This window comes from Macaca fascicularis, chromosome 13, assembly GCF_037993035.2.
Source record: "Macaca fascicularis isolate 582-1 chromosome 13, T2T-MFA8v1.1".
NCBI classification, from domain to species: domain Eukaryota; kingdom Metazoa; phylum Chordata; class Mammalia; order Primates; family Cercopithecidae; genus Macaca; species Macaca fascicularis.
In genome coordinates, this window is record NC_088387.1 from 10,325,046 (window position 1) to 10,351,895 (window position 26,850).

The 26,850-nt window shown below is 44.4% G+C and overlaps 1 protein-coding gene across 10 annotated transcripts in view; it reads left to right on the top strand.

Moving 5' to 3' along the window:
- The window catches only part of NCK2 (NCK adaptor protein 2), a 278,583-nt gene that overhangs the window by 148,575 nt on the left and 103,158 nt on the right, over positions 1-26,850 (top strand). For 8 of the 10 annotated variants that reach the window (XM_065526727.2, XM_065526728.2, XM_065526726.2 and 5 more), the window contains one exon: positions 425-3,504. The exons of 1 other annotated variant lie outside the window; for it this stretch is intronic. In XM_065526727.2, the coding sequence (XP_065382799.1) occupies positions 425-619 (195 nt within the window). In that variant the 3' untranslated portion in view covers positions 620-3,504. Of the gene's footprint in view, positions 1-424; positions 3,505-26,850 lie in introns of those variants that run through there. One more of the 10 variants, XM_065526729.1, reaches the window with a different exon arrangement.

Consider the following 26,850-nt stretch of genomic DNA (forward strand, 5'->3'; position numbering starts at 1 on the left):
ACAGAGACCTGGCCGGGCGTGGTGGCTCATGCGTGTAATCCCAGCACTTTGGAATGCTGAGGCGGGGAGGTGGGGCAATCACCTGAGGTCAGGAGTTCAAGACCAGCCTGGCCAACATGGCGAAACCCCGTCTCTACTAAAAATACAAATATTAGCTGGGCGTGGTGGCGGGCGCCTGTAATCCCAGCTACTCCAGGAGAATGGCTTGAACCTGGGAGGCGGAGGTTGCAGTGAGCCTAGATTGCGCCACTACACTCCAGCCTGGGCAAAAGAGTGAAACTCCGTCTCAGAACAAACAAAAAACCAGAGACCCAGCGTTTGAGCAGTGGGTGGTTTGGATTTAGACACACAGGAGATGTGGATGGATTTAGACACAGCTCCCAGCTGTGGGCCTGGCTGTAACTGTGTTCTGTTTCCTCCCCAGCCCAGCGACTTCTCCGTGTCCCTTAAAGCGTCAGGGAAGAACAAACACTTCAAGGTGCAGCTCGTGGACAATGTCTACTGCATTGGGCAGCGGCGCTTCCACACCATGGACGAGCTGGTGGAGCACTACAAAAAGGCGCCCATCTTCACCAGCGAGCACGGGGAGAAGCTCTACCTCGTCAGGGCTCTGCAGTGACGGCGCCCCGGCCCCACACTCGCCTCCCGGGCCCCACGGTGGAGCTGCCCGCCCGGCCTTGTGGCAGAGGCTCCTCCCGTGGGGGCGGCGGCCCCGACGGCTTCTCCGCGAGTCTCTTTATGTTCAGGTCGCTTGGTCGGTTTGTCTCCCATTCGCCATCCAGGCCTAACACCCACACTCGAACCCACCCGGCCGGCCAGCTTTAGAGGAGGGGAGGAGAGGGGCGAGTTCACATTATTCCTTTTCCATCGGAAACGGCGCTCGTGCATTCAACTCGTTCCCGCTCATGGAACCCCTCTTTAAAAAGACGCAGGGCACCTGTGAGCGCAGGAGCGAGCCTCAGGCCACCCAGCGGCAGCACCCGCGTCCTGGGCACTCTGCGTGCTGGGCAGAGCAGGTGGGCCCCAGTCCTAGCAGCCCTCGCCCGTGTCCTGTGCCCTTACATGGCTCCCGGACTCTGCAGGGAGCCGACACGTTTGCTGATAGCAATACTGGAACCACCAGGTGCGATGGCAGTGAGGAAACTGCCCAGTGCCTTTGGGGCTGTGCTTGCAATAAAGAATTTCCTGGAAAGGCAGTCTGCAAAAGAGGGAACCGGTGACGCAGAAAGACAGATGTTTTGGTAATTTACCCCAAATGTGCCATCCACATAGTGCTTTTTCCTCTTGCCCTTCGGCTTGTTTGAATCTCACAATTATGTATTTAATTCTCAAAGAAATATGTATCTGTAGCCGTTTGTTGACACTAATACAGATGATTAAGGAAAACAGCTGGTCTTTGGGGAAGGGAGCTACCAACACTTTATACACACACACACGTGCGCGCACACACACACACACTATATAGATATATTATTTACAGGGAAATTTTTCAGGGTTTACAAAAGAGTATGTGATTGGTAGTAAGAGACACAGAATGTTTATGAAGAAATTGCATTTTCTTTTTCCTTTACATTTGAACTTCTTTATAGTTTAAATATACCGTCTTGAGATGGCACATTCCTACGATTGAAGAAGGGGTCTTGAGATCCCCTAAACTTGCATACCCAGTTTTTTGGATATTGTAATAAAAAAAAAAAGTATTATGACAAGGCTCTGTGTGTATTTATCTTCGGGAAAACTCCGACTCAATCATGGGAGAGTAATTACTGAAGCTTTCACTCATTGCAGAGTGGGAATCATTTTTAAAGAAGAGCTTAACATTTATGACTTGTATGTTTTCATTTTCTACCCCCACATTTTTGTATATTGAAATAATGAGTTTTAATTAGTGAAACTCCACGGGGACCCAGAATCTCAAACTTGCTCTGAACTTTGCTCTTTGGAAAGCATTTGTTCAGAAATATGTTGCTGCACTCTTGGCAGCCAGCGCTCTCACAGCGTGTGTCCCCCATGGCTGACTCTCAATTTGTCCTCTCGATCAGGAGCATTTATATTGATGCGCCAGGCCTTGGGGCTGCAGAGTCACATGACTTGGCATTTGTGCCCTCCTAGGTCAATCACGTATCAAGCGCTCCCTCTGTGCCATGCGCTGCGCTCCCATTTGTTCCTCATCAAAGCTCCATGAGGCTCATCCCCATTTTATAGATGGGGAAAGTGAGGCCCACAGGCAGTGCACCCAACACATGGCTGCTGTGTGGTGGAGCCAGAATACACAGCTAAGGATTTGCACCAGCGCTGGACCCTTCCAACCCCAGCCTAGGGAGGCGTTCAGGAGAAGTGACGTGTTGCACACTTACTCTGCCATGAGAGTTACCTGTGAGGAAAGTCTATCTTTTGGTTGCCTTAGATTATAATAAATTAGAAGTCTGGTGTCTTATACCTGGGGTTGGTGGCACCCAGTTATTGTGAATAGACATTCAGGTGAGGGAGATCATTACATGAGACAGAATACATCCAGGGAAAAACCAGTAGTTCCAGACTCTTTCGGGTCTCGCTAATGAGAATGACATTTTGACCTGATGCTGGAATCCCACTAAATATTGAGTGCCTGGACCGCTGAATGACTTTGATGCACACATAGCAATTCGGGTATAGCCGAGCACTTAAAGGACCAAAGACAGATGTATATTTTGGCTTCAGGAACTTATTTAAGACTCATAGTTGTAGGTGACAGTTATTTTCAGTTTTGTCACATGCTGGCTTGTGGGCGTCCTCTGCCTGTGGGAGGTCAAGATTAGTATTTTTGTATTAAGGAACCAGCACCCCAGGATGTCAGATGGACCAGTGGAGGGTGAGTTGATAGTCCAGTGATGAACCACCAGTCAGAGTGGGAGGTCCAGGGAGGGTCCCCATGTGGCTTGAAGTGTGGCCACTGATGCTCTGGCCAGGCGGGTCAGTGCCATCAACCTTCCTGCTTGTCCGGAGATTTCCTGGACAGATAGTTTTTGTTTTGCTATTCTGTTGCCTCTTTGCACAGACAGCAAGGGACAATAAAGGTTAGTCATTCTGTACTCAGGTAACTTTGCTCACTTTTTTGTATCTAAATATGCCTTCTACGTAAAGATCGTGCCATCCTGCTGAATTACAGTACATAACCACCAAGCCCATCACTTGTGGTTTATGGCCCAGTGCCATGAAATGATGTTTCTAGTGAGCTACAACTGGCCATCTTTTTTCCCAAACTGCATCAAAAATTAAAATCTTACAGTCTTTATAATGGCTGAAACCAATGTTTCCAAATCATTTTCAGTGCTAGTTCAGCTGTGTCTCGGTTTCTATGTGCTAACTGGTTTGCAATCAACTTTTCTACCATTCCTACCGCTCAACACCAGAATACCAAAGTAATTTCTTAAGACCAAAAGTTCAGAACGGAAAGGATAGAAGAGTTTGAAAGTATTATTTAAATCTTACATTTCAATAAACATGAGTCTGGTCTTGGCCTTTTCTTACTGGAATGCAGCACTGTGTATTGTTGGTATCTGATTGTGTCGTTCATGTGGTTTTTTGGGTTCTAACATCCTGCCACATGCTGGCTGCTCTCCTGAGGAGCGTCATTGCAGGCTTTGGGTACCTGTGTAAGCCAGGTATGATGGCAGTGCCCAGCTGTCCTTACCAGCCCTGGGACTTCAAGCAAATTACTCAGCATCTCTGCTCTGAATGTGTTTGCCCCCGAGTCAAATGGGGCTGCCCTGGTGAGGGTGCTTGTGCCAGTGCTACCTAATAGTGATGGACGCCCGCGGGGGTGGCCTGTGTGTGTCAAGAGATCTGCTCAACATTTTTCTCACTTGGAACTAACTCATTGGTGCCCTGTTAGCCAGGGGCTTCCTCAGGGCCCCCCTGAAGAGCCAACTGCCTCAAACCCTCCCTCAGTGTGATCCTTCCATAGCAGTCTTAGGGCCAATGCACCCCTGCTTCTTAAAGCTTAGACTCCTCGAGTGTTGAAGAGGAGTTGCTTCACCAAACTGTTCAGCTGTCTTTCATTAGAAGCCCAAACCAAAAGGTGCACTCAGCCATACTCAGCACTGGCCTTCTTACCTGCAGTGGTTGGCGAAATCATATCCCTAAAAATGATCCTCTTTGGGGTAGGAAACATCTTTGTTTTCTCCTTAGGGGTTGGGAGTTGGGTGGGACGGTGGGAAAAAAGGAGTTCACTAAACCAACCAGTATTCCACGAATGCTGGGATGTTCCCTGCAGGCTTCAAGTAGATAAGAGTAGAACCCAAAATCGGGTCTAAACCACCTCATTGGAACCTATCGCTGGAACATTCTCAGCCCAAGTCTGACACAGTGGCTATTGAGCATTGGCCAAAAGTTCAATAAGCCAACCAGTGTCCAGAAAACCTGTGTTGTCCCACAGCCCCCAGCAGATGGCATTCCCACTGCTGAGGAAGCTGGCCGTTGCTGAGTGCAGCCCACTTGGACCTCCAGCCATTAGGAAATGTGCTCCTTCTTGTGCTGTTCCTCAGACTCCAGTTTGCGGGGCAACAGGGTAGTCATCTATGTGTGTGTTTTTAACTTGTAAGTTCAGGGGCACATGTGCAGGTTTGTTATGTAGGTAAACTTGTGACACAGCGGTTTGTTGTACAGACTGTTTTGTTACCCAGGTACTAAGCCTAAGCCTAGTACCCGTTATTTTTTCTAATCCCCTTCCGCCTCCCACCCTCCACCTTCCAGTAGGCCCCAGTGTGTGTGGTTTCCCTCTGCGTCCATGTATTCTCATCATTTAGCTCCCACTTGCAAGTGAGAACATGCTGTCTGTGGATTTCTGTTCCTACATTAGTTTACTAAGGATAATTGCCTCCAGCTCCATCCATGTCCCTGCAAAGGACATGATCTTGTTCTTATGGCTGCATAGTATTCCATGGTGTATATGTATCACATTTTCTTTTTCCAGTCTGCAATTGATGGGCACCTAGGTTGATTCCATGTCTTTGCTATTGTGAATAATGCTGCAATTAACATATGTGTGCATGTATCTTTATGATACAACAATTTATATTCCTTTGGATATTTACCTGCTAATAAGATTGCTGGGTCAAACGATAGTTCTGTTTTTAGGTCTTTGAGGAATCACCAGACTGCTTTTTACAATGATTGAACTAATTTACATTCCCACTAACAGTGTAAAAGTATTCCTTTTTCTCTGTGACCTCGCCAGCATCTGTTCTTTTTTGACTTTTTAATAGTAGCCATTCGGACTGGTGTGGGATGGTATCTCATCGTGGTTTTGGTTTGCATTTCTCTAATGATCAGTGATGTTGAGCTTTTTTTCATGTTTCTTGGCCACATGTATGTCTTATTTTGAAAAGTATCTGTTCATGTCTTTTGCCCACTTTACAATGAGGTGGGTTTTTTTCTTGTAAATTTGTTTAAGTTCCTTATAGATACTGAATATTCAGTATACCTTTGTCAGATGCAGAATTTGAGAAAATGTTCTCCCATTCTGTAGGTTGTCTGTTTACTCTGTGGATAGTTTCTTTTGCTGTGCAGAAGCTCTTTAGTTTACTTAGATCACATTTGTCAACTTTTGCTTCAGTTGCAATTGCTTTTGGTGTCTTTGTCATGAAATCCTTGCCTGTTCCTATGTCCAGAGTGGTATTGCCTAGGTTGTCTTCCAGAGTTTTTATGATTTTGGGTTTCACATGTAAGTCTTTAATCCATCTTAAATTGATTTTTGTATATGGTGTAAGGAAGGGGTCCAGTTTCAATCTTCTTCACTGGTAACCGGTTATCCCAGCATCATTTATTGAATAAGGAGTCCTTTCCCCATTGCTTGCCGTTTGTCAACTTTGTCAAAAATCAGATGGTTGCATGTGCCTTATTCCTGGGCTCTCTATTATGTTCCTCCATTGGTCTATATGTCTGTTTTTATACCAGCATCATGCTGTTTTGGTTACTGTAGCCCTATAGTATAGTTTGAAGTCAGGTAGCATGATGCCTCTAGCTTTCTTCTTTTTGCTTAGGATTGCCTTGGCTATTTCAGCTCTTTTTTGGTTCCATATGAATTTAAAAATTTTTTTTCTAGTTCTGTAAAGAATGTCAATGGTAGTTTAATAGGAATAACATTGAATCTACAAATTGCTTTGGGCAGTATGGCCATTTTAACAATATTGATTCTTCCTATCCAGGAGGATGAATTTTTTTTTCCATTTGTTTGTGTCATTTCTTTGAGCAGTGTTTTGTAGTTTTTATTGTAGAGCTCTTTCACCTCCCTGGTTAGCTGTATTCCTGGGTATTTTATTCTTTTTGTGGCAATTGTGAATGGGATTCTGTTCCTGATTTGGCTCTTGGCTTGACTATTGTTGGTGTATAAGAATGCTAGTGATTTTTGTATGTTGATTTTATAGAAGTTGTGTATAAACTGAAGGAACTTTGCAGAAGTTGTTTATCAGCTGAAGGAGCTTTTGGACTGAGCCTCTGGGTTTTTCTAGATATGGGGTCATGTCATCTGCAAATAGGAATAGTTTGACTTCTCTCTTCCTATTTAGATGCCCTTTATTTCCTTCTCTTGCCTGACTGCTTTGACCAGAACTTTCAGTACTATGTTAGATAGGAGAGAGGGCATCCTGATCTTGTGCTAGTTTCCAAGGGCAACGCTTCTAGCTTTTGCCCATTCAATATGATATTGGCTGTCAGTTTGTCATAGGTCATTTATTTTGAGGTATGTTCCCTCAATACCTCATTTATTGAGAGTTTGTAACATGAAGTTGTGTTAAATTTTACTGAAAGCTTTGCTGCATCTATTGAGATAATTGTGTTTTGTCTTTAGTTCAGTTTATGTGATGAATCACATTTATTGATTTGCGTATGTTGAACCAACCTTGCATCTCAGGGATAAAGCCTCCTTGATCATGGTGGATAAGTTTTTCGATGTGCTGCTGGATTTGGTTTGCTTGTATTTTGTTGAGGATTTTTGTGTCAATATTTATCAAGGATATTGGCCAAAAGTTTGCTTTTTTTGTTGTGTCTCTGCCAGGTTTTGGTATCAGGGTGATGCTGGCCTTATAGAATGAGTTAGGGAGGAGTCCCTACTCAATTTTTTAGAATGGTTTCAGTAGTAATGGGTACCAGCTCTTCTGTGTATGTCTGGTAGATTTCAGCTGTGAATCCATCTGGTCCTGGACTTTTTTTGTTAGGTAGGCTCTTACTGATTCAATTTCAGAGCTCATTATTGGTCTGTTCAGGGATCTAGTTTCTTCCCTTTTCAGTTTTGGGGGGTGTATGTGTCTAGGAATTTTTCCCTTTATTCCAGATTTTCTAATTTATGTGCATAGAGGTATTTATAATATTCTCTGATGGTTATTTGTATTTCTGTGGGGTAGTGGTAATATCCCCTTTGTCACTTCTAATTGTGTTTATTTGCATCTTCTCTCTTTTCTTATTAGTCTAGTTAGCAGTCTCTCTGCTTTACTAATTTTTTTCAGAAAACCAACTCCTGGATTTGTTCATCTTTTAAATGTTTTTTTTGTGTCTTTATCTCTTTCAGTTCAGCTCTGATCTTGGTTATTTCTTGTCTTCTGCTAGCTTTGGGGTTGGTTTGCTCTTGATTCTCTAGTTCTTTTAGTTGTGATATTAGGTTGTTAAATTAAGATCTTTCTAATTTGATGTGGGCATTTAGTTCTATAAATTTCCCTCATAATGCTGTCTTAGCTGTGTCCCAGAGATTCTGGTATGTTGTATCTTTGTTCTCATTGGTTTCAGAGAACTTTGTGATTTCTGCCTTAATTTCATTATCTACCCAAAAGTCATTCAAGAGCAGGTTATTCAGTTTCTTTGTAATTATATGGTTTTTGGCAATTTCCTTAGTCTTGATCTCTAATATCATTGTGCTGTGGTCTAAGAAAGTAGTTGTTTTGATTTCACTTCTTTTGCATTTGCTGAGGAGTGTTTTGTGTCCAATTGTGGGACTGATTTTAAAATATGTCCCACGTGCAGATAAGAATGAATATTCTGTTGTTTTGAGGTAGAGAGTTACGTAGATGTCTATCAGGTCCATTTGGTCAAATGTTGAGCTTGGGTCCTGAATATCTTTGCTAATTTTCTTCCTTGATCTGCCTAATACTATCAGTAGGGTGTTGAATTCTCCCACTATTATTGCCTGGGAATCTAAGTATCTTTGACGGTCTCTAAGAACTTGCTTTATAAATCTAGGTGTCCCATGTTTGGTACATATTATTTAGGATAGTTATGTCTTCTTGTTGAATTGAACCCTTTACAATTATGTAATGCCCTTCTTTGTCTTTTTAAATCTTTGTTAGTTTAAAGTCTGTTTTGTCTGAAATTACTATTGCAACCCCTGCTTTTTTTTGTTTTCCATTTGCTTGGTAGATTTTTCTCCATCTCTTTATTTTAAGCCTATAGATGTCACTACATGTGAGATGGGTCTCTTGAAGATAGCATACCAATGGGTCTTGGATTTTTTTTTTTTTTTTAATCCAGTTTGCTACTCTGTGCCTTTTATTTGGGGCATTTAGCCCGTTTACATTCAAGGTTAGTATTGATATATGTGGATTTGATCCTGTCATCATGATGTTAGCTGTATATTAAGACTTGTTTGTGTGGTTGCTTTATAGTGTCACTGTGCTGTGTACTTCAGTGTATTTTTGTATTGGCTGGTAACAGTCTTTCTTTTTCATATTTAGTGTTCCTTTCAAGATCTCTTGTAAGGTGGGCCCAGTGGTAACAATCTCCCTCAGCATTTGCTTATCTAAAAAGGATCTTATTTCTTCTTCTCTTATGAAGCTTAATTTGACTGGATATGAAATTCTTGGTTGAAGATTATTTTTCTTGAGGAACGTTAAATATAGGCCCCCAATCTCTTCTGGCTTGTAGAGTTTCTGCTGAGAGGTCTGCTGTTAGCCTGATGGGGTTCCCTTTGTAGGTGACTTGCCCTCTCTCTCTAGCTGCCTTTAGCATTCTTTCTTGCATTTCAACCTTGGAAAATCTGATGATTATGTGTTGTGGGGTTGATCTTCTTTTGAAGTATCTTACTGGGGTGCTCTGCATTTCCTGAATTTGAATGTTGGCCTCTGTAATTAGTTGGGGAAGATTCACTCATGTGGCACTGTTGGATGCATGCAGACATGTTCACTGACAAGGCAGGGAAGGCAAAACCTGCTGGCACACACACTCTGGCAAAGCAATGTTGGGAGTGGCTGTGGGCCTCGGGGAAGCTGCTGTGGGGGGAGGAAGCAAGCAGATTTCTGCATGGCCATAGGTGACACCTCACTGGAGCTCTCTACTAGTCAGCCATGGTCCACCAGTGCAGGATATAGGCCCCCAAGGTAGCTGAGGCTTTCCTGCAAGTGGACTCAGCCAGGCTGGGGCCTCAGGAGAGGCCAGCAGACCAAGGGTGCTCAGGTCCAGACTGGCCCTGTCTGATGGGCAAGACAGCTCTGCAGAGTTCAGATCTGACAGTTCCCAGAGGGCTAAAGTCTCCTATGAGAACAAGTAGAGCCTAGGTGGCTGGGCATCCCTAGCTGTGCATCCCTGGCTGTGCTCCACTGCAGATGCTCCCGCACCAAACCCTCTAGGCTCTGCATCAGCTGGCATGCCCCACTACCACTTCTCTAAGCAGCTCTCCCTGCAAACTCGAGTGTCCACAGTGGGTGAAGGGTCTCCTGCCAGGATTCCAGGGGCCCGTGGTAAGAGTAGGTTGCTCTTTGTCAGTTCAATTCACTCATTCCCCTAGAGTCACTGGGGGCCAGGAGTGAGTCCTGGTGTGCAGTAGCCCTCTCCTGCAGGGTTCCCAACTTCCTCCCCATTCAGCTTAGCTTCTGTATCTTCCCTCCGTGTACTCTGAGAGCCTTCCCTCTGAAGATCTGTTAGGACTGTGCCAGTGGTCTTAGTCCCTCAGTGGCAGCTGTTCTACCTGACTGCATCTAGTTGGCCTTCTTGCCCCCTAAAATCTCTGTCTGCATCTTTAACATGCTGCTGGAAGGTTCCAATGAAGTGGTTTGGACCTGTACTTTGGGTTCTCATCTAGTCTACTTGAAACCTTTAGGGAAACACGTTGCTCTCAATGCATGCCATCTACAGCATGTCCTTCTCTTTGGGCCATATAGAATAGGGGTCCCCAATCCCTGGACCATGGACCACTACTGGTCCACGGCCTGTTAGGAACCAGACTTCACAGCAGGAAGTGAGCAGCAGGCAAGCGAGTGAGCATTACTCCCTGAGCTCTGCCTCCTGTCAGATCAGCAGCAGCATTAGATTCTCATACGGGTGTGAATCCTGTTGTGAACTGTGCATGCAAGGGACCTAGGTTGCGCACTCATTATGAGAGTGTAACTAATGCCTGATGATCTGAGGTGGAACCGTTTCATCCCAAAACCATCACACACACACACACACACACACTGGTTTATGGAAAAGTTGTCTTCCACAAAGCCAATCCAGGTTGGGGACTACTGATACAGAAAGAAATGTCTGATCTTAAAGGCCTAGAGTGCTTTTTTTCTCTTTTGTTAACTGTCTTACTTGCCTTAACTTCCGTCAGGTTTCCCACAGCACAGCTACTGGCCATACAAACTCACTGGAAAGACTCGTGCTGTTCTATCTTTGGCAGATCCTGCTACCTGACACTAAATGACTATTGAAGATAGACAAGCGCGACAGCTGGTGTGAAAGCTTGCCTTTGACAGCTTTCAAAAAATCCCTGAGCTACTCTCCAGAGGCCAGCATTTGGTCAGGAGCCAGGGCACCAGGGCCTTGTCCTCAAGCTCCTGCTGGTTGGTGGGGGCATGTGGACTTCCAAGATTAGGTCATGGCCCAAGGAAGCCCCTAGTCCAGAAAGTCAGTGGACTCGGGTAAAGCAAAGGTGTGTGCTCATGGTGGTGGAGTGTGCCTCCATCAGTGCACACTCTGCATCTGAGTCTGGGCGCTCCTCACCAGAGGCTTGACCTCCAGCCGGTGCTAAAAACTCTGTGCCTCCAAAACACGGGTGCAGAGCTGCATTTTTTAATACAGCCATTTGAGGGGGATATTAGAGTTGTTAGGCACTGTCATACATTTAGACAAAGTAAACTACATGATGTGAAATGCTTAGCACATTTGTATAGCTTGTTAAATGGATTTAATGAAAAGGAAAAAAATAGGTCAATGCGCTAAATTATTGTCTAAATGAAGCTAGTAGTGACTTATACAAGATTTCAGACCACATCTACATGGAGTACCATAGAGACACTGTGTTCAAATGATTTTAACCTAGAACTCCATCTAGTCCCACAGGGAATGGAATGTCAGTAGCATTCATTTCCACAAGTGCCAGGGAGGTCCTGTCCTCCCTGTGCAGTGAAGAGCAGAGAATAATACGATGAGGGAGGCTTGACATTGAGGTAATGAAACTAACTAAAATACTTGCCCAATCAGAATGCAGACATCCGGCCAGGCACGGTGGCTCACGCATGTAATCCCAGCACTTTGGGAGGCCAAGGCAGGTGGATCACTTGAGGCCAGGAGTTCGAGACCAGCCTGGTCAACATGGTAAAACCCCACCTCTACTAAAAATACAAAACTCAGTGGGGCATGGTGGTGCACACCTGTAATCCCAGCTACTCAGGAGGCTGAGGCTGGAGAATCGCTTGAACCTGGGAGGTGCAGGTTGCAGTGAGCCGAGATCACATCACTGCACTCCAGCTTGGGCAAAAGAGCAAGACTCCATCTCAAAAAAAAAAAAAAAAAAAAATGCAGACGTCCAAATAGCATTCATATCCTGTTAGTTCTATGACAGTGGTGGCTTTAGGTGTTAGAGAATTACAGGTGCTGTCTTTGTTAAAGGCACATTTGGAATTTGTGTTTGGGAACTGCCCACCCATATACTGTGGGGTAGCCTTGGATTATCTGTGGTGGAAAATCAGGTTGTGGTTTTGTTGAGGTAGGGAAAGTGATACTGGTTACAAATCCATCTAGAAATAAGTCATTGGAGGAATTTTAATTTTCTTCACATTTTATACATCTTTTTTTTTATTATCTGGATGAGAAATATGGAGAAAAAAGTCGAATATATTTTAAATTGCATGGAAACCAAATTTGAGTTGAGTAAAAGTAGATATTCATATTGATTGTACTGATGGTAGGAAAATATTTAGGAGAAAGATTTCTGCTCTGGAATTGGTTTGGTTTCCCGGTGGTATTAGAAAATAATTTTCTGGCAGGGTGTAGTGGCTCATGCCTGTAATCCCAGCAATTTGGAGAATCACTTGAACCTGGGAGGTGGAGGTTGCAGTGAGCCGAGATCACACCATTGCACTCCAGCCTGGGCAGCAAGAAAGAAACTCCGTCTCAAAAAAAAAAGAAAATAATTTTCTCTTTAGTCAATATTTTCACCAAAAGGGCTTGTTAACATGCTTCGCAAATTTCAGAATGTAATGAGATCAATGAGCAGATTGGTGTTGCAAAATACTGAATTCCTAATCTAGGTAATCTAGAAAAAATGTTTTGGTTCTCTTTTCAGTGAAGTCTACCATGACTATCCCATTAATAATGAAACTTGCCCTCTTCTCCTCTTTCATCTTTCCCCTGTAGTACTTATCAACTTCTGACATGAATAATTTACTTACTAGGGTTATTATTCTCTCTGTCAACACACACACAGCTAGCATGAAGTTCCATACAGGCGATGATATTTGTTTTGTTAACTGATGTAGCCTAAATAGACCAGTGCTTGGCATCTAGTAGGTGCTCAATAAATTAGTTTAAAAGCACTGAATGAATCAACCTGAGAAAAAGAGAACAGTGTACTCTGAGTACTTTCATGTCTGAAAATGCCTTTATATTGCCTTTGAAAACAAATGCTTCCTTAGCTGGACATGATTCGTGCATCACATTCTTTTCTTGAAAAATTCTACATAGTATTCTATCATCTTTTGGGATTTAGTCAAGCCAAGTCAGATGCCATGACTCTCCTTGTGACTTGGGTCAAAGGTTTACTTGTGTCATTGATTCCTGCCTTTCTCATTTAGCGGCTGCCCCCCACATCTGCCTCCAACTCCAGCACCGCCTTTTTCCTTCATATGGTCCTTACCCCCTTGATTCCCAGTGCATAATTTCCTATTCTCAACCTCCAGGCAATTGGTCTGTTTTCTTACTGCTTTCTGCCAGACTAAATAGTCATTTTTAATGGCACAGCCTTCCTAGAATTTTTTTCTTCCACAGTCTTTCCTTTCTGAACTTCTGCTGTATTCTCATCACTTCACTGCCATCAAGGAAGGCTCACTGGTTCCCTCCTGTCCCATGGGGATAGAGGATGAAATCCAAACTAACAGACAACTCAAGCCGCAGACTCTGCTAATGTGCTTCAACTTCCCTTCCGACCTCAGTTTCTCACGTCTCCTTATTAGAAACTGTGTTCTCAAAATTCCACAAAGAGGCTTGGCACGGGCATTCGCTTTTCCCTGTCGAGTTCACGCCCTTCCCCAGGCACTTTTGTGATACGGGGGACTTGCTCTGCCTTCAAGCCCTGATGTCCCAGCTCCTCCTTTCTCATGCTGCTCCTTCTCCTGGGAGACCAGCAGTATTTATGTGGCACCAGGGCTACATTTAATTGCCTCTGGCCAGCTTTTCTTGTATCTCTCTGTGTCTTTTCTCCCCCATCAGACTACCAACACTTCGACTTGATATGATATTGCCATTTTTTTAATCAAAATGATTGAATATTCTCAATTTCATGGTTCACAAAAAAACTTAAACTTTTCCCAAAGTTATTAATATGTGCTCCCTGTACATGGCAGGTGCTTAACAGACATTTGTTGACTGATGAGCAACAGGAAAAGAGAACCTATAAAATAAGGTAGCAGGCTTCTCTCTAGCTTAACTGGAGGTAAGCCAAACCCATTTTAAGTCACTAGAAGGGTCTTACCCACACCTTAATTAATAGCCAATGTTTAATGAAGACAACTTAAGCCTTGGCTGAAAAGTATATTCTAGGTTTCAGTGGTACTTTCATTTACCTTGAGTTTGCACATGCGAGCCTCGGAGAGGACATACCACTGGGCTCCTGTGTCTCCATCATTGCTGAAGACCATATGGCATCTGAGAATGAGCTCCACTGAGCTGGATCTTCAAGCCTAGGGTGTCACTGGCTAGAGCTATTATTTCTTATCTGTCTAAATCTGCCACAGAACTTTTGAAAAATCCTTTAAGTTGGGTACCAGATGTGGTCTGTAATACTTTTTAAAATTGTAGGAAAATATGCATACCATAAAGTTTGCCATCATAACTCCTTTTAAGTGTACAGCCCAGTGGTGGTAAATACATCCACACTGTTGTACAACCATCATCACCATCCATCTCCAGAACTTCTTCATTTTCACAAACAGAAACTCTGTCCCCATTAAACAACAACAACTCATCCTCAGCCCTGCAGCCCCCCAGTCCCTGGCAACCATCATTCTACTTTCTCTATGAATTTGACTATTCTAGGTACCGCATATAAGTGGAATCAAACAGTGTTTAACTTTCCTGCAACAGGCTTACTTCACTTAGCATAATGTTCTCAAAGCTCATCCATGTTGTAGCATGTGTCAGAATTTCCTTCTTAGTTCAGGTTGAATAATATTCCATTCTATGGGTAGAGCACGTTTTCTTTATTCATCTTTCAATGGACATTTGTGTGGCTTCCACTTTCCAGCTATTGCCAATAATGCTGCTGTGAATGTGAGTGTGCAAATATTTGTTTGAGTTCCTACTTTCAGTTCTTTGAGGTATGCAGCCATAAATGGAATTGCTGGATCATGTAATAATGTTATTTTTACATTTTTAAGGAGCTGCCAAACTGTTCTCCATAGCAGCTATACCATTTTACTTCCTACTAACAGTGGATAAGCATTCCAGTTTCTCCACATCCTCATCAACACTTATTTTCTGTTGTTGTTGTTGTGTTTTTTTTTTTCAGGGTAGCCATTCTAATGGGTATCACAATTGTGATACTTTTATAAAATGTAGAGAAAGTGTCATTCCATTATAACTTAATCTCACATCTGTAACTGGATGTGGGAATTTAAACTTCAGTGTCTGCATATCCTCAAACCAACACACATCTTGGCATTAAAAAGTACATTCAACTTACATGATATAGTACCATCTTGAAAGATTAATTTTTAGCTACCTTAACCTACAGGTGATGTGCATGGAATCCAGTTTACCCAAATTTGGAAAAGTGGAAATCTGAAAGAAAATTAGCACAAGACTGGAGATTAGTTCTAAAAGTTGTTGCTAGAAGATAATTAGCATTTAAACTGGCCAAGTTGAGCAATAAAAATAAAAGCATTAAAAAAAATTTTTGGCCGGGCGCGGTGGCTCACGCCTATAATCCCAACACTTTGCGAGGCTGAGGCAGGTGGATCACAAGGTCAGGAGATCAAGACCATCCTGGCTAACACAGTGAAACCCTGTCTCTACTAAAAATACAAAAAAATTAGCCAGGTGTGGTGGCTGGCACCTGTAGTCCCAGCTACTTGGGAGGCCAAGGCAGGAGAATGGCGTAAACCCGGGAGGCAGAGCTTGCAGTGAGCGGATATCGCACCATTGCACTCCAGCCTGGGTGACAGAGCGAGACTCCGTCTCAAAAAAAAAAAAAAAAAAAAAAAAAATTTAAGTATAAAAGTATTACATAAAGGAAAAATAAAAGTAGTCTTAACCGTCACCATTTCCCCTCTGCCTATACCTTTAATGGATTTAATCTTCTAGGATAGGGGCAGGCAACCCAGCCCCACTGAGACAGTTGGACTCGAAAGTTTTATCTGTCTCTGCACACTTTAGACCCCCTTTCTCTTTTATGCACATCTGTAGCTCTTCATTCAACCATTGTTGAGATGCTGGTTCCTGTGCTAGACCATGGGTTGCAGTAGCAAAGAAATATACACAGATCTCTGCCCCCAGGGAGCTTCCATTTTATGGGAATCCATATATAAGAAAGCAAATCATGCAAGTTATGAATTGATGGGGAAACAAAGTTGTGATGGAAAATGAGGCCAAGTGTGGTGGCTCACGCCTGTAATCCCAACACTTTGGGAGGCCAAGGCAGGCAGGTCACTTGAGGTCAGGAGTTCGAGACCACCCTGGCCAACATGGTGAAATCCCATCTCTATTAAAAATACAAAAATTAGCCAGACGTGGTGGTGCCCGCCTGTAATCCCAGCTACTCAGGGCTGAGACAGGAGAATCGCTTGAACCAGGAGGTAAAAATGAGGTGGTTGCCTAACTTAATCAGGATGATTTAAAAACAAAAATAGAGAAATTTTATTCATTTATTTTTGTGTGTGCCGCCAACATACAGACATAGAAATTTAATTTTTTTAGACAGGGTCTCACGTTGTCACCCAGGCTGGAGTACAGTGGCACAAACACTGTTCAGTGCAGCCTCGACCTCCTGGGCTCAAGTGATCCTCCCACCTCAGCCCCGCAAGTAGCTGGGACCACAGGTGCACACCACCATGCCCAGCTAATTTTTGTATTTTCTGTAGAGATGGAGTCTCACTCTGTTGCCCAGGCTGGTCTTAAACTCCTGGGTTCAAGTGGTCCACCCGCCTCGGCCTCCCAAAGTGCTAGGATTATAGGTGTGAGCCACCACACCCAGCCCTGGAGTGAATTTTTAACACAGCCTCTTTGAAGTTATGATTTAACTCTTTTAACATTTACTTCGAAGGAGCCAGTTATTCCCAAAGACAAAGCATGAAGCGGGACAGCCTCTGTGTGGGCCCTGAGGGAAATGGGGATAAACTTATCTGTTTATCACTTATCAAGCATGCAGTGCTTGAAGGTGGTGTGGAAGGGGGCTGGCCAGCTTGAAGAAGGCTGAGGTGGAAATAGTTCGAAGTAGAAAAATGTTCACTTCATCTAGAGTTCAGTTTTAAATGTTCAATTTACCAAGTTTTAATCATGGTAAATCCTAGATGCTGTGAGGCCTGAAAGCGAGTCATCAAAGACAGTTGCATGTGCCAATCTTGGTATCAAATGTGGGACTTCTTGGGGTTCAGATGGCATTTAAAGCCAGGGAAGTAAGTGGGCTGTCCAGGGAGAGGACACAGAGAAAGAGGAAGGGGAGGTTCAGAAGCAATGCCCACTTAGACTTGGAGACTAGGAAGAGGATTAGAGAGAGGGATAGGAAGAGAGAGAGAGAGAGAGAGAGGGAGGCAGGGAGGGAGGGCCAGACAGAATTCAAGTCAGATGAGGATAGAGACAAAACCCCGTGGGACAGCAACAGAAAAGCCAGTGACCTTGACATGAGCAGTTTGGGTGGAGCAGGGGGAAAGACAGATTGAAGAAGATGGAGGAGGGACCCGAGGATGAAGAAAAGTTTGGAACTGAGAAAGAGAAATAGCTGGAGGGCTTGGGGAGCATTTCCTGAGATGGAGACACCAGAGCTTGTTTACTCGCTTGTGCAAACAGTCCCAGAGAGGGGGAAGCAAAGACGGAAGAGGGGACGTCTAAAGAGGGAGGGCGTCAGAGCTGCATCAGAAGAGGCTGGGACAGTGGCACAGCGCGACTGCTGCTACCTGGAAGAAAAAGCAATGGGAGACGCAGCTGCCTGGGGATTCCATGGCCAGAGGAGGATGGGGGGACCTGTCTGATGGCCTCTGGTCCCCCAGGAAGTCTGAGGCTGTCAGTGGGAGAGTTTTGTGTCCTCGAGGATGGGTTTTGAATGCAGAAATGATTACCCTAAAAAAAGTTGAATTAAAAACTAAAGATACAATTACTAAACCCCGGTTCTTCCTTAACTTTCTAAATTTGGCGTGCAGATCGTTTTACTCTATTTATAAACCTAGCATTTAGCAAGTCCTTTTAATTACTTGGATTAATGTCTACTTTCATTTTTAAATTGAATTAAATAAACTCCTTTAAGTATTTTAACTACATTTATGTGTCTATTAATTCCATTTCCTCTCTGAAGCACTTAAGCTACCTTATTAACAAACAAACCTTTCCAAGTACTTAAGTAATCCTTGGAATTCTAATAAACTTAGAAATATAGTGAGTCTTAATTCTCTTAAATGCTCCAATGCTGTATATTTAGTAAGATTATAACCTAGAATAAAAAGCCTAAGTTCAATTATGCATTTTAAATTAACAGGCCCAATTATCTTAAATTTTATAAGCACATAAACTACCAAATGTGCACAAAATTTGTAACCTCAAAAATATTAACACTATCAGTTTGATTCTCTTAAACATTTCTACACTGAATTCAAAATCTCCCTGGAATTAGGAAATGTTTACATACAAAAAAAATCATTGTCATCCCCAACAATGTTGGTATAAGTTTTCTAGGAGGTTTCTGAGTTTACCTTCTCAGCTGCAGGGATTTTTCAATTAAAAAGAAAAAAAGAAAGGTCGTCGACCCAGACACTGGCTAGGGTCTTGCCCACAACCCCTGGCAGGCTAAGTATGAGCTCCTCCGGGGCTTGGCTGCCCTCTCCCAGCAGGTGCTCCCTGCCACCCCGTGGATCCTGATGACCCAGTTGCTGTTTCCCTAGTTGTGACTGTTTTCTATTACCTGCACTTTATTAGGTGCAACTAATCTCTTTTCTAGGCCATTCTATGGGGGAGTCTTTTCATATTTGTCCTCCTGCTTGGGCCATAATTCTTAAATAGATTATCAGGCACCAAGTTGACTCTCTTATGGCATTGCTTGGCTCTAAGGTCCTTGGGTCTAATGATAGAGACAGGGCCATCAGACGAAAGGGAAGGGCTGAGAAGGATGAGTGGGGAGGGGCTTGTGGAGGTGAAAAGACTAAAACAGCCTTCAGGAGCACGAGGGTTTTATTGCACTTATGGGCTGGGGCGCCCAGATGGCTCCACAAGCACCCACACTCCACTGTTCAGTTCTGTTTGTTCTGGGCTTACAAGTGTTGCAACACCTGTTCTTTCAGGCTTACATGTTACTGTAAGAACATAGCTGCACTCACATGGCTTCCAAATGTCATTCCGCGTTCACTCCATTTTAAAGAAAACCAAACTGGAAGTTGTAGAGGAGGCTTTATAGTGACTTAACAAAATAAAACAAGAATGCAGAACTCAAATCAGCAGACCCATTCTCAAAGGAAAGGCATGAACCTAACTCAAAAGACTGGCAAATTAATCTCCATTTCTCTGTTGTTAGCTAAAATCATGGTTCAAAGGTGTATGTCATTTTTTAGAACTCCCGGCTTTAACTTACTTTTTTAACATTTTGAACTTTTTCTGCTTAAGTTACCAATTGCCAGACCAAAGCACATTGAATAAAATAGACTCTACTATAGTTATGAAGATAAACTGTGGGATATAAATTTCAGATGGTGGAAAGTAAAGAAGAATTGGTGGAAAAAAAAAAAAAAAAAGAGAAAATGCCAGGCATCAATGAATTGGAAGGTCTTAGTGAGATTGAAAGGTTAAGTAAACAAATCAGAAGGACAACTGATTGTGGCTGGAAAACAGGATGTATGAATCGCACATTTGGAGGTGGTGCAGTTGGTAACCAAGAAGGAAGAAAGGAAAAAGTCATTGGAGAGAAGAAAGTCAAGAAACTGGATTCATCGGGATGACCTTGAGCCAATTCTTGCTCTTTAAAAATGTACTTCAAAGATTTGCACTCATGTGATTATCAAGACTCACTGCTTCTTTGCCTGGGAAAGTTATGCCATGGGTTGATTTTATGTGTCAGATTTTATTGATTTTATTCTGTCAGATTTTCTCCATAGAGAATCATGAGGTCTGGGAATAAAGAGGAGATGGTGCTGCTTGAATTGCAAGGGACATCCATGAGCGTGACTGGGAAGGAACAGATGGGAAACTTCCTAATAACTGTTCTCATCTTTCACCATCAAACTGAATACTGTTATTTTACACCCCTCAGTTTCTGACCCTTGAAGGCCTGTGGACTTGAAGAAAAGCACGTTCTCAGGAAGCATCTCCAATGTTCTTGAACGTTCTTGAATGTTATCCTGCATAGACAGCCAGGCATTTGGAGAGAGGGTCCTCGATCTCCCCTGAAGGCCACTGTCAGGAGTTCATATGTTTTGAAAGTGGGTCAAACCTACTCATCCTCTCAGGCCATAGCTCCCCCTCAGCAGTAGTCTCCAGGGAGGCTTTGTTTCTGTGGACAGCACAGTGCTGGAGTCACCTGGAAGAGCTGGACCATCAGTATGTGTCGCTGCCAATCGTGAGAACAGTAGGACCTTGTGAGTTGCACTCTGGGCTTCTTCATGGAAACCATGGCCCTGTCGGATGTGGAGGGAGCACATGAAAGCAACTTTCAGATCCAAGGCCAGCCAACTCTCCACAGCAGTGTCTGGCCCCGAAACCAGGAGCCCAGCACCAACACCATCAGCTGGAGCTTCCGGAGGGTTAGATCATGGCCGACTGCAGCTCTATGATTTCTGAACTTCCTTTTCTAACTCCCAGAGACTAAGAGACTGTGGAACACATTTTCATCTCTCCATTGTGTCCTTTTCTCACTGGAATAAGTCTCCTAATGGGTCCCCTTGTCTCTGTCCCAAACTCCCCTTTCTGTCTTCCACACAGTTGCTGCCTTGGTGAGGAGTGGGGGTTACATTTCCTAAAAATGGCTCATCCCACAGGCTCTTTCAAAACCCTGCCATTCAACCACCAAGAGATGGAGTCTCAATCCTCTCTCCTTGAAACTGGGCAGTCTTTGGGACTGTCTTTACTAATACAGTGAGGAAGAAGTGATGCTATGTGACCTTGGAGGTGAGGTCAAAAAGATGGTGCAGCTCTGCCCAACTGTCCTGGGACATGCACCCTGGGAACACAGCTGCCGTTTGGTGAGGGAGGCCAGGCCCAGGGAGAGGCCAATGAGGAAAAGAGCAAGGTTCCTGGCCTTCAGCACTGGCTGGACCCACAGATGACCAATAGTACTGTGACCTTGGGAGCAGATACCCCCACCCTCAGCCCAGCCAACTAGCAATACCAGGAGCAAGGACAAGCATTTCCTGATGAGCTCTGCTCAAACTGCAGAGTCATGAGCAATAGAAATGACTGTCATTAATTTCAGCCATTGTTTTGGATGGTCTGTTATGCAGCAGTGGATAACCAGAGCACCAGGCACACACCGCCTCCCTTCTCATTTCCCTGGTTATAAGAACCTTCATGGAGGTAGGTAGTCCAGCTCTGTCCACCTCAACAGCCTTATCTCGCCAACCCTCCAGTTATAAGGTTTGATTTTTAGACACCTGATCTTGCCACACTCTCCCTTCTGCCTGGAAAGTTGATCTGTCTGTCTCCAGTTACTACTCTTTTCTACCTAACTCCCAGTTGTCTTCAAGACTTAGTTCAGGAATCTCCCACCTGAGAGACTAGATCCACTCCTCATTTTGAGCTGCATACTTCTCCCATGTGTGATCCCCCATGGAACTGTGCACATTTTCATTGTTACAGAGAGGAGCACAGTGCCTGTCATAATGTACATAGTCAGTAAATATTTAATGAATAACTACTTCCAGACATAGGGTCTGATGCCATGAAGCCCTACTGTAGCTGGAGAAGAGAATACTGTCTGCCTGAGATAGGTCCCAGGCAGGTTTCTGGGGCCCATCTTTTTTGGTGGTTTACATCTGCTTTTATACAGTCAAGTTGTTTCCTGCCTGTCACCAGCTACATTTCTTGCTTTCTAGCTCCTGCATTCAAGATGAGACCAGGCCATATTGTCAGCACATTCTTGATTTTAGAACACCAGCCCCAGCAGTGTCTACTACTTTGTCTAGTTTATCCACAGTTGCCCAAGGCACTGTGTGTGGAACTTGTGGATTCCACTGTGTGTGGAACTTGTGGTGGTGGCTTGTGGATTCCTCCGACTCCAGACTGACAAGTTACCGGGATTCTACCTGTCACTTAAGGTAGGCTGTGGTAAACAAAACTAGCATTCAACAAGCAGGTGACCAAACACCCAATGATTATCAAAACCTAAAGAAAACAGTCTAAAAATAGAAGAACTGACAACTGAGGAAACAGAGCTAATTCAAGAAATACTCACTTGAAAATGAATGCAATTAGTATTTTCAGATTTGAGAGAATGCTGATTCACAAAATGGAAGAAGCATAGAAGATGGAGTGGCTGCTGGCATCTGGAAATGTTGTTGACCTTAACAATGCAGAAGAGAAACTACAGATGAAAAGTTAGTCAGTGAAAAGGGGAAGATTGCTGAAGGAAAGCCCAAGAGAGCCTTTCCATAGTTGATAAACAGCTGCTAAAAGTCTAAGTAAGTTACCTTGCCTAGAGTTAGCAAGGTAACCTACAGAGAAAGAAAAGAGTGATGTGAGAAACTGAAAGGATGGGAAAGGGGAAGTGAAATGTGGTGTAAATAAATGAAATTCTCACCCATTTTAGCAGAAATCTCATGTCCAAAACAGATAGATCTAGAAATAGGCCAATTAATTAAAGACATAGAAGCACCTATAAACTAAGGTTGGGAGATAGGGAAGACGAGAGTTTTTTTCCCCTTCAAATGTATTTGTATCTTCTGATTCTTCTCGTAATAAAAATGGCTTACCTGTGTAATAAGAACAAATAAAGGTATAATGAAATACAAGTGCAGTTGCATTATGCATACATGTTGCTACTGTAAACCAAAAAGTACCTGAGACAGGTCTCAAACAATTTAAAAGTTTATTTTGCCAAGGATAAGGACATGCCCAGGCCCAGGAAAAAGGAACACAAAGCCACGGGAACAGTCTGTGGTCCGTGTCATTTTCCAAAGATGATTTTGGGGGCTTCAATATTTAAAGGAGGAAAGTGGGCTGGAGGGGAGAGAGGGAGGGTATGGTCACGTTACGGAATCCACGTGTTGCAAGAGAAAAGGGGCCGGGTGCAGTGGCTCATGCCTGTAATCCCAGCACTTTGGGAAGCCTAGGCAGGTGGATTGCTTGAGGTCTGGAGTTCAAAACCAGCCTGGCCAACATGGTGAAACCTGTCTCTACTGAAAATACAAAAATTAGCCAGGCATGGTGGCAGATGCCTGTTATCCCAACTACCCCGGAGGCTGAGGTAAGAGAATCACTTGACCCTGGGAAGTGGAGGTGGCAGTGAGCCGAGATCGTGCCATTGTACTCCAGCCTGAGCGACAGAGTGAGACTCCATCTCAAAAAAAAAAAAAAAAAAAAAGGAAAAAAGAGAAAAGAAGTAGGTAGGGGAATAGTCAATTAGGTATTCCTCTCATGCTCAGTAAATTGGCACTTTACATAAGGATAAGGTGAACATAGAGTAGCTACCTGGGAAGATTGTTTTAACTTTTTATCTGTAGCTATTTACTTAGGAACAAAAGGAAAGGTCTTGCATTATTCAGCTTTCAGCTTAGCTTTTTCCTTTTGGCATTGTGAACTGGGATTCCAAGATTTTATTTTCCTTCAACACTGCCCACATAAATTCAAGTATGCAGGCAGAGAAAGCTGGGGAGGGAAGGAGAATGAGAGAGAAATGACATTGAAATACTGTAGTGGAGGTGACTCCACTGCTCCTCTGCTGTGGGTGTGGACATCCAGGTGAGTGTGAGGCAGCAAATGGAAGCCCACTATTCTCTCACTGGGTCTCAGATGTTTGCCACACCAAGTGGGATCTTGATGCTTAGAGATAAGAGTTTTAGTAAAACATGGTGTCTTAAATACAGCCTTTAGGGCACTAATAGCACCCATGGTCCTCAATATGCAGATGTTGAGTGAGTGGAGACCTCAGTGATCTGGCATTGGCCTCTCACAGCAGAAGCACTTTAGATTTGTGCCTAGGTAGTATTTTAAATTCCTCTACGTAGATTAACTGTGAGTGACTGTGTTTAACGGTGCTCTCTGCAGCTGGCTTCATTAGGGGCAAGCAGAGAATGATTGATTCTCCCACAGCTCCTTTAAACTCTTTCCTTTTTTCCTGCCTGTGCATGAAATCTTGAGCAAGTCTCTCAGTGTTTTTGGCCCCTTCAAGCACAAAACCAGTCTTGTTTCAATAATTGAAAATTCCCATCCAACAGGATTCCAATATTTTGTCCAGCTGAAAGTGACCCCTGTGCTGGCTGGAAACCTGCGACAGCATGGCAGCTCCTTCCCTGCTCCTCACCTGCCTCCCCACCTCCCTCTCACTGCACTGGACTGGAAAGGGGCAGAAAGGCACAGTGTGGGGAGGAAATGTCTTTCCTGACTGGTTCTTTTGTAATCAGGATGTGGAGAGATGTGCAATTCCTGGCTCTTCCTCCCACAAAGCACATTGGCTAATGCTTGGAATCCCCCTGCTGGGACATGTGGATCATGTCTGTCCTCTGGCTGGCTCTGTCTGACTCTTCCCATGGCCTGTGAGCTTCTGCTGGAGGCTTCATCTGTCCCAGACAGTCCTCCTTGGTGGGATCCCCCTTACGATGACCCCAGGCCAGGTCCTCTCTTCACGGTCCCTGACTGGTCTCCAAAATGCATCACCCTCCATGAAAGTGCATATGCACTGTTCTCAACCCAGCTGGGAACCCACTATTTCCAACACAGCCTGTTTCCTTCATTCTGCTTCCACTGAACAGCTGCTCTAGCCCGTAGGCTTAGTAGGTGGGAAACAAAAGTTTCTCTTCATCCCAAACTCTAGGCAACAGGATATCCGCTGTCATGAAGTCCAAAGCACTTGTCTTGAGGGAAGGAGAACTACTTCCTCCCTGTGGGGTATGGGCAACCCACACATATTCCTCACCACCAATCTCTTCCACCAGAACCTGCTCTGAGGCCTTCCTGGGTGACACTGGCAGAACCGGCTCCATAGTCTCCATGTACTCTGCTTTAGGGCACAGCACCCATCATTCTGCCTTAGGAGATGAACCCACCATGTTGTCCTTAGCCCTGGCGGCTCCTTCCAAAACCGATAGATACAGAGTCCCAGTTCACATCCTGTTACACCTTGAGAGTTTCCCCTGGAGTTTAGTTCTCAAATAAATCCACTAGTAGTGGAGCCTCCTTATTTAAGATACTTAGGTTCAGACTTGTCTGTGAAAGTGTAATTGGAGGTGAGGCAGAAATGGGTTTGCATGAGGGCTCCTGACAGAATGAGAAGGAAGGAGTGGGGGTGGGGGAAGGAGAAAAGGAAAAGGAGAGAGTCATATCTGCCTGACAACCATCCCTACCCTCACACCGTGCATTCCCATCTGAGCTCACTGGAGGACGCACATGCCGAAGAAAACGGCATCCCTATACACACAACAGGGCCGGAATAGTGGGCACAGCCAAGAGAGGCCTCCCTGGAAGAATGCAAGGGATCCACACAGACTCACCCAGTGTCTCTGGAAATGACTGGGCAAGACCTTGAGTGGAGCTGGAGACCTGACGTTAATGAATGGGATAAAACTAGAAAAACCAGTTATCCTTGATAATGTCACGACATGGCGTCCACAGGATGGTCAAACCTGGGACCATGGAAGCTCTACTTTTAAGATCTTAACACAACGTTCAGTTAAAAAACCCTTCTGCTGCCTATTTCCTTTAGAATACAAGATGCTAAGACCTAGAAAGCACCCCTTGCAACATCCATGTTTGACACTTTGGACAAAAGAGTTGACTGTGCAGTTCTTAGCACCCTCATCTCTGGGCATTAGTGCCTCGCTATGGCCTGTGTCAAAACATGCTGTAGCAATAGCACACCTGTAGTAGATTAACATAAGTCATAGCTGCTCAGAAATTTCACCTCCTGCAAAAATGGGTTTAAGCTTTTCTTCAGGGAAGGCTGAGGTGTTGGCCCCAGAAGACTCTCGGCTGACCTAAACAATCCTTCTTTTTTATTTTCAAACAGTCATAAATAGGTTTCTGTGTGTGATGACAACAGACAAAAAGGTAAATACAGTACATTGAAATTATTCATCTGGTTAAATATTATTGCAATATCTTGAGACTTTGCTAACTTCTCTTGGAGTTCATACTCTCAGAGTCCTTTGTGTGAACCTCCACTTAAAATGCGCAGCAATTGTGCACCTATTTGATAAACTTCCTCCTGTCACTTTCCAACACCCACTGGCCATCAGTGCACGCCAGTGGCTGAGACCGGCTCTTATGTTGTGCTGTCAGCCACAGCCACTCTGACCATACCCCTGGGCCTCCTTTCTGCAGGATAAATTTGCACAAAGACCTCTCTCATAGCTATTTCTCTCTGTCCCTAGAGGTCCCTGGGCTATGTCTCTGGGTTAGAACCCAAGCCAAAGCTAAGTGCAATGACACAATTGAGCTATTGTGTGAGCTGTAAGTAGAGGGAGGGTGGCAGGGGCCCAGGGCTGACTCACCAGGCACACCTGCCTGGCCTGGTCTTCAGGGATCCCAGTGGGTAGAGACTGGGCCTCCTCATTCCAGGCCCTCCACCCCCAAGGGGTTGGGGACATCTCTTCTGCCTCCTCCTACTGGCCCCCACTGCACTTCTCCTGGCCTTGTTTTCTCTCTACCCATGCAAAGGCCCAGAGGCCAGGCCCTAGACACAGCAGCCCCAAGCCACACCAGTTCTTAAGCAGCTATGAGTGAAGCTCATACTCTACCTGGAGTCTGAGGCTGGCGATAAACTGCCTGCTGGTCAGACACAGTGTAACAGGGACGGGTTCCTTTCAGCCATTCATGAAACCTTCAGCTGCAGCATTTCTAGTCGGATTAAGAGGCTGGGCAGCTGGGCAGCAGCCTGGGGGTATTAAGTGGAGCCCAAGAATGATGCTCACAGAGCTAGGTCCCGTGAAGTGATCCCTGGGGAACCCAGAACTTTGAAAGGGTTGAGACCAGGAGCAAATGCAATAACACAGATGATGCCCAAGAGGGGAAATTATGCAGAGGAGGATGGGTGCTGGCTGGGGACCTGAGATGGAGCAAGGC